This window comes from Anomaloglossus baeobatrachus, chromosome 6 (assembly GCF_048569485.1).
Source record: "Anomaloglossus baeobatrachus isolate aAnoBae1 chromosome 6, aAnoBae1.hap1, whole genome shotgun sequence".
In the NCBI taxonomy this organism is placed as follows: domain Eukaryota; kingdom Metazoa; phylum Chordata; class Amphibia; order Anura; family Aromobatidae; genus Anomaloglossus; species Anomaloglossus baeobatrachus.
In genome coordinates this window covers 372,565,925-372,580,025 of record NC_134358.1, presented here as the reverse complement: position 1 = coordinate 372,580,025, position 14,101 = coordinate 372,565,925, and the positions used below count along the sequence as shown (strand labels likewise).

The 14,101-nt window shown below is 42.9% G+C and overlaps 1 protein-coding gene across 3 annotated transcripts in view; it reads left to right on the top strand.

The window, feature by feature from the left end:
* Window positions 1–14,101, top strand: part of TNS3 (tensin 3) — a 528,788-nt gene that overhangs the window by 232,420 nt on the left and 282,267 nt on the right. For all 3 annotated transcript variants that reach the window (XM_075315024.1, XM_075315026.1, XM_075315025.1), the window contains one exon: window positions 8,956–9,067. In XM_075315024.1, the coding sequence (XP_075171139.1) occupies window positions 8,956–9,067 (112 nt within the window). The remainder of the gene's footprint in view (window positions 1–8,955; window positions 9,068–14,101) is intronic.

Sequence of the window (14,101 nt, the reverse complement as noted above, 5' to 3'; positions counted from 1 at the left end):
TGGCTCTCAAGCCTATACAGCTTAGAGTAGGACAACATGTATAATAAGTATCATGTGATCAAAATACTCATTTGCCTAATAATTCTGCACACAGTGCATAGGTGTCATCCAGATCTTCCTAATTTTTCCAGTCGCAGTAACTACACTGTAATAAATGCAGATTAGAATATCTGAAAGGTCAGACCAGCTACCACCCACAAAGGCACTGTTTATACATGTTTTGGAAGTTATGCTCGGAGCATAACTTTATTAGGTCGAAGTCGTATCACTTACACAAGTTTCAATAGCTCTGTCAAGAGGAGTTCTGGCCTTATGAAGCACTGTTGTGCAGAGTAGTTTTATGTTTAGTTTTTATGGCAGTTTATGATGCAGTCTTTTTGGGTTTTTTTGGTTTTTTTTTTAGCCAAAGCCAGAAGTAGATTTAATAGGAAATGATGAGATGGAAAGCAAAGGGTAGGGATGATACTGAAGTTGAGGATCCTTCAACTTTTTTCTGGCCACTATTCCAGACTTGTGTAACAGGGGTTGCACGGTGCTTGCATGAACATGTGTGACCTTACTATTATGAAGCATAGGAGCCACCTCCACTGCCATATTTTTCACGCCAGATTTGATAGTTCTTGTGATGAGCCAACTTGATTACCCAGATATTTTGTCTGGACGTCCTCTTTGTGAGTTTTGAATGGATGGACAGACTTCATTTGGTATTCTTCCAACTGTCATGATACTCACATGATGAACTTTGCCCTTTTTTTAGCCAACAGACCAGTATTGATAAGCTGGATGATACTGTTTATCTTTTCTTGAGAAATCGTCTTCATTTTGTCTTCAAACCAGTGACTTTTCACTTGAGAATCAACCTAATAAAACACTGAGCTATTAAGAAATGTGAGAACAGGTTGTAATTTGTAGAATAAAGATATAAAAATATTTTTCATACCCCAGGAGCAACACAGTACAGTGACATGACAAGAATCTGCATAGCTAATCATATGATAAATAGTTGCAAGTCAAATGTATGTATGAGATTGCCAAGCTGATTGTATAAAATGAAGATCAAATAAAATAAAAATGAATGATAAAATGAAGCTAGTCTCACATTGAAAGATGTAGTGGATGGTGAGATATGGAGCCTGAATATCTGCAGTTTAAATTACTGTACATAGAAAATAAAGGAGCGGGCAGCACTCTGCAGGTAGCTTCATACAACTTTATTTTTCGATGCTGACAGGTGTAACAGACATGAGGGAGTGGGGGGAGGGGAGCACGAGGACGACTGTACCGTTTCGCACCTCTAGGGGCGCTTTCCCGGGTATGGACCCGTGAAAGCGCCCCTAGAGGTGCGAAACGGTACCGTCGTCCTCGTGCTCCCCTCCCTCCACTCCCTCATGTCTGTTACACCTGTCAGCATCGTAAAATAAAGCTGTCTGAAGCTACCTGCAGAGTGCTGCCCGCTCCTTTATTTTCTATGACTTGATGGCTTCATCTGGGCAATAGCACCACGGTTGAGACAGCAGCTTCCATCATACCAGGAATTTTTTCAGGATTGTGCCCGATGTCACAAAGCAACAACCACACTGCTTAGTGGTGAAACGAGATCATCTCACTACCTCTTGAAAGGGTAAGCAGTGCTGTGCACTTTTCCTTCTATTTTATTTTAAATTACTGTACACACGTGTGTGTTTGTGTGTGTGTCTACCGTATTTTTCGGACTATAAAACGCACTTCCCCCCCCCCCCCCAAATGTTGGGGGAAAGTGGGGGGTGCGTCTTATAGTCTGAATGTAAGGCTGCGGGGAATGAGGGTGCTGTGGTAGAGCGGGTCATTGGCGGCATGAGCAGGCTGTAGTAGCGCCTACAGTGACCATGTGGACCAGCTCATTTCATATGCAGGCCCATCATCCCGACCATCATCTCTCAGCGCTGAAGCCGGCGCTGACAGGTGGGCGGGATGATGGGCGGGGAAGCCGGCCCGCGTGATCACCCCTGGCAACTACAGCCTGGAGTTATCATGTGCGGCTATATTCACTGCCCCCCGAGCATCATCATCAGTGCGAGGGGCAGTGAATAAATACGGTATGCTCACCGGTCCCTGCAGCTTCGCGATATCCTCCTGTCTGCCGGCCAGCTGATCTGTGTAGAGAGCGGTGAGCACAGTGATGACGTCATCCCTGTGCGCACCGCTAGTCTCCACACACCTCAGCGGCAGGCAGGAGGACATCGAAATGCTGGGGAACGGCTCCACACAGGTCAGTGGTGCTGCTGCTGACACAGAGAGGAAGATGATCGATGCTGCAGGGAGTAAGGAAAGGTGAGTATAAACGTTTATTTTTTTTTCTGTGCCATAGGATACAGGCCATATAGCAGGATGGGAGTATATTGCAGTATTGGGGTATATTATGAGCAGGATGGGGGTATATTATGAGCAGGATGGGGGTATATTATGAGCAGGATGGGGGTATATTATGAGCAGGATGAGGGTATATGTGCAGGATGGGGGTATATGTGCAGGATGGGGGTATATGAGCAGAATGGGGCTATATAGCAGGGTGGTGGTATTTAACAGGATGGTGACTATACCAGGATGGGAGTATTTATCAGGATGGCGGTACATAGCAGGATGGGGGCTATTCCAGGATGAGGGACATATATACAAGGATGGGGATCATATACAAGGCAGGGGAATCATTACCAGGATGGGGTAACTTAGTAGAGAATTTGGGGACATTACCCCCATAACAGTGGCAGCAGCAGATCCTCACCCCATAACAGTGTGTCATGACCACATTCTTTGCTTAAAATTTCATTTTCCTACTTTTGCTCCTCTAAAACCAGGGTGCGTCTTATGGTCCGAAAACATGGGGTGTGTGTGTGTGTGTGTGTGTGTGTGTGTGTGTGTGTGTGTGTATATATATATATATATATATATATATATATATATATATATATATATATATATATATATATATATATATATTATACACACATACATACATGCACATATATATATCTCTCTATATATCTAATATATAAAGCTGAATGTGTGTGTGTGTGTGTGTGTGTGTCCGGGATTGGCATCTGCACCGTCGCAGCTACAGCCACAAAATTTTGCACACTCGCACGTCTGAACCCCGAGAGCGTCATAGGCTATGTTGTGAGGTGAAATTTTAACCCTGCACGTTCCAATTTACCAATCAATTTTGCCCCTATCTACATAATGGTGAGAAAGTGAAACGAAAAGTGTATCCACACCGTCGCATTTACAATCACGAAGTTTTGCACATGTGACCCAGGGAACGTCGTAGACTATGTTTTGACAGGAAAGTTTAACCCCGCGCTTTACAGTTACTCTCCAATAAACATGCCTCCTTTAAAGTAAATGGAGCCTGGAACTACAGGTTATTAGTAGGAGCTGTGATTGGTTGCTATAGGAACAAAAGACATTCATAGTATAAGAAGCTTATATGTGAGGTAATAAGATGTCGGTGGGGAGACGGATAGAGAGAGACCGAGAGAGACAGAAGGGAAAGAGACAGACAGGGAAACAGAGACAGACCTGGAAAGAGACAGATGGGGAAAGAGACAGACAGACATGCAGACAGGGAAGGAGGAGACAGTCAGAGAGACAGACAAAGATAGACCTGGAAAGACACAGACCTTGATATAGACAGACTGGGAAAAAGACAGAGAAATAGAGACAGACAAGGAAAGAGACAGACAGAGACAGGCAGACAGGGAAAGAGACAGGAAAAAACACAGACAAAGAGACGGGGAGACAGACAGGGAAAGAGACAGATCTGGGAAAGAGACAGACCTGGAAAGAGACAAATGGGGAAAGAAACAGAGAGCTAGAGACATACGGGGAGAGGGGCAGACGGGGAGAGGGGCAGACGGAGCATATTACTTGGCCAATTTAGTTAAATCTGTGTGGAATATCTGTGGTGTTGAAATATATGTTGTGAAATGCTTCTATTAGCTTAGTTTTTGCCTTTTAATAATTACATTTCTATTTGTTTTGTGGTTTTTGTGTGCACAATACATTTTTGTTAATACATTCTATTTTGTTACCAGCAGTTATTAACCCGGGCGAAGCCGGGTAGTACAGCTAGTATATACAGTTAGGTCCAGAAATATTTGGACAGTGACACAAGTTTTGTTATTTTAGCTGTTTACAAAAACATGTTCAGAAATACAATTATATATATATATAATATGGGCTGAAAGTGCACACTCCCAGCTGCAATATGAGAGTTTTCACATCCAAATCGGAGAAAGGGTTTAGGAATCATAGCTCTGTAATGCATAGCCTCCTCTTTTTCAAGGGACCAAAAGTAATTGGACAAGGGACTCTAAGGGCTGCAATTAACTCTGAAGGCGTCTCCATCGTTAACCTGTAATCAATGAAGTAGTTAAAAGGTCTGGGGTTGATTACAGGTGTGTGGTTTTGCATTTGGAAGTTGTTGCTGTGACCAGACAACATGCGGTCTAAGGAACTCTCAATTGAGGTGAAGCAGAACATCCTGAGGCTGAAAAAAAAGAAAAAATCCATCAGAGAGATAGCAGACATGCTTGGAGTAGCAAAATCAACAGTCGGGTACATTCTGAGAAAAAAGGAATTGACTGGTGAGCTTGGGAACTCAAAAAGGCCTGGGCGTCCACGGATGACAACAGTGGTGGATGATCGCCGCATACTTTCTTTGGTGAAGAAGAACCCGTTCACAACGTCAACTGAAGTCCAGAACACTCTCAGTGAAGTAGGTGTATCTGTCTCTAAGTCAACAGTAAAGAGAAGACTCCATGAAAGTAAATACAAAGGGTTCACATCTAGATGCAAACCATTCATCAATTCCAAAAATAGACAGGCCAGAGTTAAATTTGCTGAAAAACACCTCATGAAGCCAGCTCAGTTCTGGAAAACTATTCTATGGACAGATGAGACAAAGATCAACCTGTACCAGAATGATGGGAAGAAAAAAGTTTGGAGAAAGGGAACGGCACATGATCCAAGGCACACCACATCCTCTGTAAAACATGGTGGAGGCAACGTGATGGCATGGGCATGCATGGCTTTCAATTGCACTGGGTCACTTGTGTTTATTGATGACATAACAGCAGACAAGACTAGCCGGATGAATTCTGAAGTGTACCGGAATATACTTTCAGCCCAGATTCAGCCAAATGCCGCAAAGTTGATCGGACGGCGCTTCATAGTACAGATGGACAATGACCCCAAGCATACAGCCAAAGCTACCCAGGAGTTCATGAGTGCAAAAAAGTGGAACATTCTGCAATGGCCAAGTCAATCACCAGATCTTAACCCAATTGAGCGTGCATTTCACTTGCTCAAATCCAGACTTAAGACGGAAAGACCCACAAACAAGCAAGACCCGAAGGCTGCGGCTGTAAAGGCCTGGAAAGCATTAAGAAGGAGGAAACCCAGCGTTTGGTGATGTCCATGGGTTCCAGACTTAAGGCAGTGATTGCCTCCAAAGGATTCGCAACAAAATATTGAAGATAAAAATATTTTGTTTGGGTTTGGTTTATTTGTCCAATTACTTTTGACCTCCTAAAATGTGGAGTGTTTGTAAAGAAATGTGTACAATTCCTACAATTTCTATCAGATATTTTTGTTCAAACCTTCAAATTAAACGTTACAATCTGCACTTGAATTCTGTTGTAGAGGTTTCATTTCAAATCCAATGTGGTGGCATGCAGAGCCCAACTCGCGAAAATTGTGTCACTGTCCAAATATTTCTGGACCTAACTGTATAATATAATTTATTTATACTGCTCAAAAAATTAAAGGGAACACTTAACCAACTGAATATAACTCCAAGTTAATCAAACTTCTGTGAAATCAAACTGTCCCCTTAGGAGGCAGCACTGATTGGCAATCAATTTCACATGCTGTTGTGTAAATGGAATTGACATCAGATGGAAATTATTGGCAATTATCAAGACACTCAATAAAGGAGTGTTTCTGCAGGTGGGGACCACAGACCACATCTCAGTACAGTGCTTTCTGGCTGATGTTTTGGTCACTTTTGAATGTTGGTTGTGCTCTCACATTCGTGGTAGCATGAGACGGACTCTACAACCCACAAAAGTGGCACAGGTAGTGCAGCTCATCCAGGATGGCACATTAATGCGAGCTGTGGCAAGGTTTGCTGTGTCTGTCAGTGTAGTGTCCAGAGGATGGAGGCGCTAGCAGGAGACAGGCCAGTACACCAGGAGACGTGGAGGGGGCTATACAAGGGCAACAACCCAGCAGCAGGACCGCTACCTCTGCATTTGTGCAAAGAGGAACAGGAGGTGTACTGCCAGAGCCCTGCAAAATGACCTCCAGCAGGCCACAAATGTGCATGTGTCTGACAAACGGTTACAAATAGACTCCATGAGAATGGCATGAGGACCCGACGTCCACAGATGGGGGTTGTGCTCACTGCCCAACACCGTGCAGAACGCTTGGCATTTGCCACAGAACAACAGGATTGGCAAATTCGCCACTGGCGCCTTGTGCTCTTCACAGATGAAAGCAGGTACACACTGAGCACATGTGACAGACGTGACTGAAGACACCATGGAGAGCGATCTGCTGCCTGCGACATCCTTCAGCATGACAGGTTTGGCAGTGGGTCAGTAATGGTGTGGGGTGGCATTTCTTTGGAGTGCCGCACAGCCCTCCATGTGCTCGCCAGAGGTAGCCTGACTGCCATTAGGTACCGAGATATATGATCCTCAAACCCCTTGGGAGACCATATGCTGGTTCGGTTGGCCCGGAGTTCCTCCTAATGCAGGACAATGCCAGACCTCATGTGGCTGTAGTGTGTCAGCAGTTCCTGCAAAATGAAGGCATTGAAACTATGGACTGGCCCACCCATTCCCCAGACGTGAATCCAATTGAGCACATCTGGGACATCATGTCTCCCTCCATCCACCAACGTCACGTTGCACCACAGAATGTCCAGGAGTTGGCAGATGCTTTAGTCCAGGTCTGGGTGGAGATGGTCCCTCAGGAGACCATGTGCAACCTCATCAGGAGCATGCCCAGGGATTGTAGGGAGGTCATACAGGCACGGGGAGGCCACACACAATACTGAGCCTCATTTTGACTTGTTTCCACTTTTATTTGTCTTGTTTTGTGTTGTTTTGATTTTCATTTTGATTTGTTTTCACTTTCATTTTGTGTGTGTCTTCAAATGCAGGCCTCCATTGGTTAAAACATTTGACGATTTTTGTGTGATTTTGTTGTCAACACATTCAACGTTGTACAGAACAAAGTATTCAGTGAGAATATTTCATTCATTCAGATCTAGGATGTGTTATTTGAGTGTTCCGTTAAATTTTTTGAGCAGTGTACATTACATGCTATACATTGGTGGAGTGAAGTCTTTAAATCAGTGCTCAAATATATTTTTGCCTACGTTGAGGCTCTTGTTTGTGCCTTAGAATAGCGTTTTGGTGACATACAGTATCATTTATGGATCATCTGCCTTCTTTCTTTTTTTTCCCCATCTGATACGGCTAGATTTCAAATCCAATAGTCCAATCTTTTTTAACGACAATATCTGCTGTTAGGGCAAACTTGAGATATAGCTCTACACATTAAATGGTTGACATGTCCCATTGAGGTAGGCAGATTTGAGCTCACATTAATCTTTTTTTTTTACTATCTCTACTTTTTCTGGCCACATTTTAGAGTCTGTATTACAACAGTGTGAAACCGTGTAATCACACTGAATTTATGGTATGCATTTGTATAGCATTTGTGCTTACCCGTTTCATTTTTTAGGTAGTTTACAATAATAACATTTGTAACATACAGATTTCTGATTCAGGAAGTCTTTTGGTTATTAGTTCTCAAAAAGTGGTATTTTTATGTTATTTTTTTCAAATACTCTAAAATAAAGGAAAATGTGATTTCTTCCTCTTTCCTTGAATCTGTGGAATATCTCCGTATATTGTAATGACATTACTTGTTACGGCAGTATTGAAATTCATGTGCAGTCCAAACTCCCAGAGGTTTTCTGACCAGGGGGCCTAGCTCATCATAAAGAACCCTTTCAGTTGTCACTTAATTGAACTTTTCTTTTGGGCTTCATATGAGTAAAGGTCAGAGTAGGGCATTTCACTGTGGTGAAGAAGAAAAAATTGAAAACTGTGTCTGTGCTGCTGAAAGTCATAATTACGAGGTTTTAGCCTCTCCCACCTGAATAGAATTCCAGCTGCCTGGTCTGTTAGTGTGTAGAGACGAGGATGAGGTGTGAGCTGACTCCATTCCGGTTGGCTTTCGAGCGCTCGTTTGTCAGCATTGTAAGTTGTGACCTGGTCTTCCAGGCAGCGGATTGTGTACCTTTGTGCCTCTCCATTGTTATGGACTTTAAATTGTCTCGCAGTATACTGCATATCTTTTTATCTTATTATTTTAGTCCTATGCGGATGCATAACCCCATTGCATGCTTGACGTGATAGGGGGAGGAATTTTGTTGTAACTGAGTGATCACATTGTGTTTTTGCTCTCGCTGGCTGTAATGTACCAGGGCTAAAGTCCACATTGCTCCTACAATACAATCTCTTCATTCTGGTAATTGCACAATGTAAGTGACCTGACTGAGGGAAAATTGAATTAAATGCTTTTTAGCCAGTATCTGCAGAGAAAGAAGGTCATGAAGAGTAAACTGATAGGGATATGTTGCAAATCTACACACAGAAAATGTTTATGCTGATTATTGTAATAATTCAGTATTTGTAGATCATTGCTCCATATTATTTATTCCACCATTTACAATCATCCTGTGGAATATAATATCATCTGAAAAGCCATCATCTGTTTTTTTTGCATTCTTATACTAATTATTTCGTTATGCAAATAGTCCATATTTTGTAAGACATTGTTAATGATTATATTTATGTTCATACCTTACATTAACTGTTGTGATTGTGCCTTGTCTTGCAGCCAGAAGATATTGCTTCCAGCTCCCACACTTTTAAGCAGAAGTATTTTAGGAAGTCGAAGCCTTGTTCAGTGTGCAAGGATCCTGTGAGTGACCAGGGGATATCATGCCGAGGTATTGACTTACAATCAGCATTTGTGTGGCCTGTAAATTAGACCCTGCTCATTAGGCAGTAAACCCCTTTATAGCATGTGTGCATATGTCTATTATTAATGAGAACAATGAAGAACTGCATTGTAATGTGACAATATGTGTACCGTGTGTGCAATATATAACTAAAGAATTGTAGTATAACTTCTCTGTGATAGCTGCATGCCACAATGGAGTCATGGAGTTATCAGTTATGTTTAACTCCGATTGATTGATGTGAACCGGATATAAAGGGATCCCGTCTAGATAGTCATCTATTACCAGAAAAGATCAGCAGTACAAATCTATCTGCTGTACTGGTGCTGCAGGCTGACTACAGCCTCTAGAAGACCACATATCTGCTTCCATGTGAGACCACCCTGCTTCACTGTGCAGAATGATTGCTGATCCGATTGTCTGTGCACATAGCATATCATAGTTCTGTTCAGAGAGGACGATGTGCAGCTGAGAATGGTGATTTCATTATTAACATGGACTATTCAGTCACCTAAAGAAGGAGTGTTTTGCTTGTTTATCAGATGATTACTGGCATAACTACACCAGCTAATTATTGGCAAACACGTATTCTAACAAACACCTGTTCACAATTATTGGCTCATCAAAATGAACCCTAAAGGCCCAGTCATACACAACGACTTACCAGCGATCCCGAAAACGATGCGACCTGATAGGGATCGCTGGAAAGTCGCTGGTGAGATGTCACACAGTCAGATCTTACCAGCGATGCAGGAACAATTCAGGTCGCAGTAACGACCTGTATAACGATCTCAGCAGTCACTGTGACCCTGTCACACAGTGTCAAACACAGCAGGACATCGCCTTTGAAGAAAATGGCCTGGACCATTCTGCAACGACTAGAGATCTCACAGCAGGGGCCTGATCGCTGGTAGATGTCACACATAACAAGATCGCTAACGGGATCGCTACTGCGTCACCAAACGGTGCCTCAGCTGCGATCTCGCTAGCGATCTCGTTATGTGTGACGGTACCATTGCAATGTGTTAAAAGAGTTTACGGTCATAACAAAAAAAAACAAAGACAAAACAATTTGTCTGCTGTGACATGAGTCTCCAAACCTCCATGTTGTTTGTATTGTGATCTCTAACTCCCGTTCAGCACCCTGCGGCCACACTTGTGGTCTGTTTACATCACAATCTTCCTGCCTGCTGTCCTCCTTAAGGTGGCTTTACACACTGCAACATCGCAAACGACATCGCTATAAAGTCACCGGTTTTGTGACGTTATAGTGACCTCCCCAGCGACATTGCAGTGTGTGAAACACATCAGCGACCTGGCCCCTGCTGTGAAGTTGCTGATCGCTACAAATAGTTCAGGACCATTCTTTGGTCCTTTGTTTCCCGCTGTGCAGCAAAGTCTCAGTGTGTAAAAGGACTTTACAGCGACTTTGTTAGCGACTTCCCTTTCAAAAAGCTGCTTTACAACGTACCCAATGACCAGCTAGGTCGTTCTGCAGGTCCGAATTGCTGTTGCGTCGTTGGCCAGGTTTGCCTGTTTGACAGCTCACCAGAGACTTTGTAGCGATCCCGGCCAGGTTGGGATCGCTGGTGGGATCGCTAGAAAGTCTCAGTGTGTAAAAGGGCCTTTAGTCTATAGACTACATTTCCCAAAGCAGAAACCACCCCCACCCTCAGTGCCTGCCCCCTCTACCTACAAAACACCACCCTGAGACTCCTATACAGTCTCAAGATAGGTGAATAATTGTCCTTCCTAATATTCCTTCCACTTCACTTAGTATGTACTATCCTTAAACAATCCTGCAGTCCGTAATATTCCAAACAATAACGTTGCAGGTGCTAACGCTTGCTCCACTCAGGATCAGTGCACTGTAGGGGAGCAAAAAAAGCCAAAATCTGGATGAAAATCCGCAACAATAATTGACATGTTGCAGATTTTTCCGGACCAAAATCCGCACGAAATCCGCTGCGGAAAAATCCGCAGCGTGGGCACAGCATTTCCAAAATGCCATAGAAATGGCTGAGAAGTACCTGTGCTGCAGATTTTCGGGAAATCCGCGGCTTTTCCGCGAGAAATCCGCGGCAAAATCCGCGCATTTTCAGCAGCGTGGGCACATAGCCTAAGTGGATAAGACTACTTGTTCTGTGTGGGGCCTGCAATGTCTCTGTGTTTTCCCTCCCTCTATACATCCTCTGCTGAGAAACACTGGGCACTCCGGCATGAAATCAGTTTAAAGTACACTGCACAACTGAGCTATTCAAAGCACAGACCGGAACTCTCTCTGCTCTGTGCTTTGAATAGAGTGAAGCAAGAACTAAGGAGCTGGATGTTATGTCACAGCTTAGTACATCATGAGCAAATGCATTGCTATTTCTGAAGTGGTGCAGAACCTGAAAGGACGCCATAGCATTTCTACTGTATATTCTGGACCACATTGGGTCGATAGCTAGGAAAGGTATAAATTAGTAAATTAATAGCATCACTTTAGCTCCTGGGGAACACTGTCACTATATAAATCAGCAAGATACAAGTCTGGCCCCATCTTCCCTGTGAGCAAGCTAGGTAATACATGTTGGGGTGTTTCACCTCCGCAGGGTCTCTATGCATATTCTGACTACTATTCTGTAGTTCTGATAGTTTTGCTAGCATTATCCTGACTATCTTCAGTTCTTGGTGACTGATATAGAGGATTCAATGCTTACATTATAAATCGTTAGGCCGGTTATGTATTTGTAATTTATATCCCTCTCGTTCATATAGTCATCCGCTTTAGTGCTGATGTGTGCACATAATATATAACCTGTGTGATCTGAAGTGTCTTGCATTACTATACAACCGTTTAGTGGTTTCATTTATTTAATTATTCAAATTTTATGTTATAATACCATTATTGTTATCCTACACTAATAAATATAACCACAATTTGCATACATTTCAGGTAAACAAATAGCTTTTTTTGCATTTGCTCAGGAATAGAGCAGGATTTTAACAACAAGTAAATTGTGAAATTTCTTCATTTCTGATACGCTTTCCAATGGTTTAATAATCTGTGCCCAGAAATCCCCTTTGAATGCATGGGGAATGCATCTTCCTAGGGCACGTGCCCATGATCAGGGTTCCTCTTGTTCTGGACGCAGAGTATTTTCTCTTGTGGAGATGCTAGTGTCCTGTGCGGGAGAATGTGGTGCCGTTTGTGCCCATGATCAGGATTACTGATGCAGCATATTTTCGCTGTGTTCTCCCGTTCAGGTCACCAGCGTCTCTGCAAGAATAAATTGACATGCTTCGACTTGGAAACCCACGTCACAGGTCACTTTAGTCAGCATTAAAAAGAAGCACAGTGGTCAGGAGATTTCTATCAATCCCATACACTGTGCTTGTACTGTACAACACAGCATTTTGGACGTAGTGAAAACACGATACATCCAAAACGCTAACACTGATCTTGGGCACAGGCCTTTAGGCCGCATTCACACTGCAATCCTCTCCCCGTTCAGTGGTCCTATCGGGGCTTCCGTCCCACAAAACAGGTTTTGGACTTATGCACCATCGGGGCCATTGAATATAATGGTGCAGACGGAGTCACTGTATGCTCTGTCGTGCACCATTTTTTAGAGGAATACACCTATTGGAGGCAGTCATCCAGATGTAGTATGGGGAGATAAGGTATGCACACCAGTGACTATGTAAGGGGAATACATGAAATAGCAGAAACTGAAACTGCTGTGTGAATACTGACTTGAAAAATCCAATAGCTATATGCAAGAGTGAATATGTGAAAAATGGAATCTGCATTACTGCCATGAACATATGAATCAAGAGAAATTTAGCTACTGAATTGATCAATGCAATAGAGCCCCAACACTACGCCAAAGTATTTCTCTACGTTGGGGTCCCTAGCTTGTGTGTGTCCTCTCATGCAGTTAAAAAACTTACCGTGTATGGGAAGCTGAGACCCTTAGCTAGGGACCCCAACGTAGAGAAATACTTTGGCGTAGTGTTGGGGCTCTATTGCATTGATCAATTCAGTAGCTAAATTTCTCTTGATTCATATGTTCATGGCAGTAATGCAGATTCCATTTTTCACATATTCACTCTTACATATAGCTATTGGATTTTTCAAGTCAGTATTCACACAGCAGTTTCTGCTATTTCATGTATTCCCCTTACATAGTAACTGGTGTGCATACCTTATCTCCCCATAGTGATGTTTTTTTTAGGTTTTTGCACCCAGTTCAGACCTAGAATGGTGTTCCAAACGTTATTCCTTATTTATCCAGATGTAGTAGACTGTGCCTGGGTATCTGCCTCCAGTAAGTGTATACCCCTGAAAATGGTGCATGACAAATCACACGGTGACTCCGTCTGCACTATTATAGTAAATGGCCCTGTCGACGCATATGTCCGAAACCCGTTTTGCAGGGGTTCAAACGATAACCCCAACGGGAGCACTGAACAGGGAGATGATTGCAGTGTGACAGCGGCCTTAAAGTCCTGACACTTTAGATAACCGAGGATTGATTTGGCTAAGAGCAGCACTAGCTTCAAGAAAGATTTTGGTCTCTGGATGTTTGCAAGAATGCTCATTATTGACTTTTAGGATTGTTGCTTCTAATAGGTGACACTAGAGTTCCCGTTTTGGTCCTTTCTGAAGAAGCTATTTACATTGACCTTAAGCAAAGATTGGAATAAATTATGAAGTATTACACCACATAGTCATTATACAATGATTAAAAGGGTTGTCCAAGGTAGAATTTTGAGTTTTAGAAATTTGGGAATTTGTGGATATGAAAAACCCCCATTACTCCTATTCGCCTACAATGCGGCTACCTGCTAGAGTACTATGATATTCCACCAGCTGATCATGTGTTGTCTATTCACATGACCACTGCAACCAATCACTATCCATAGCGTTCTGCCCCATATTCAGACACTACGTCTAAGGCCAATATTTGGCTGGGAAGACTATTTAGCTAGAGGACATGTGATTAGCTACAGGGAAATAACTAGAGACTGGCAGTG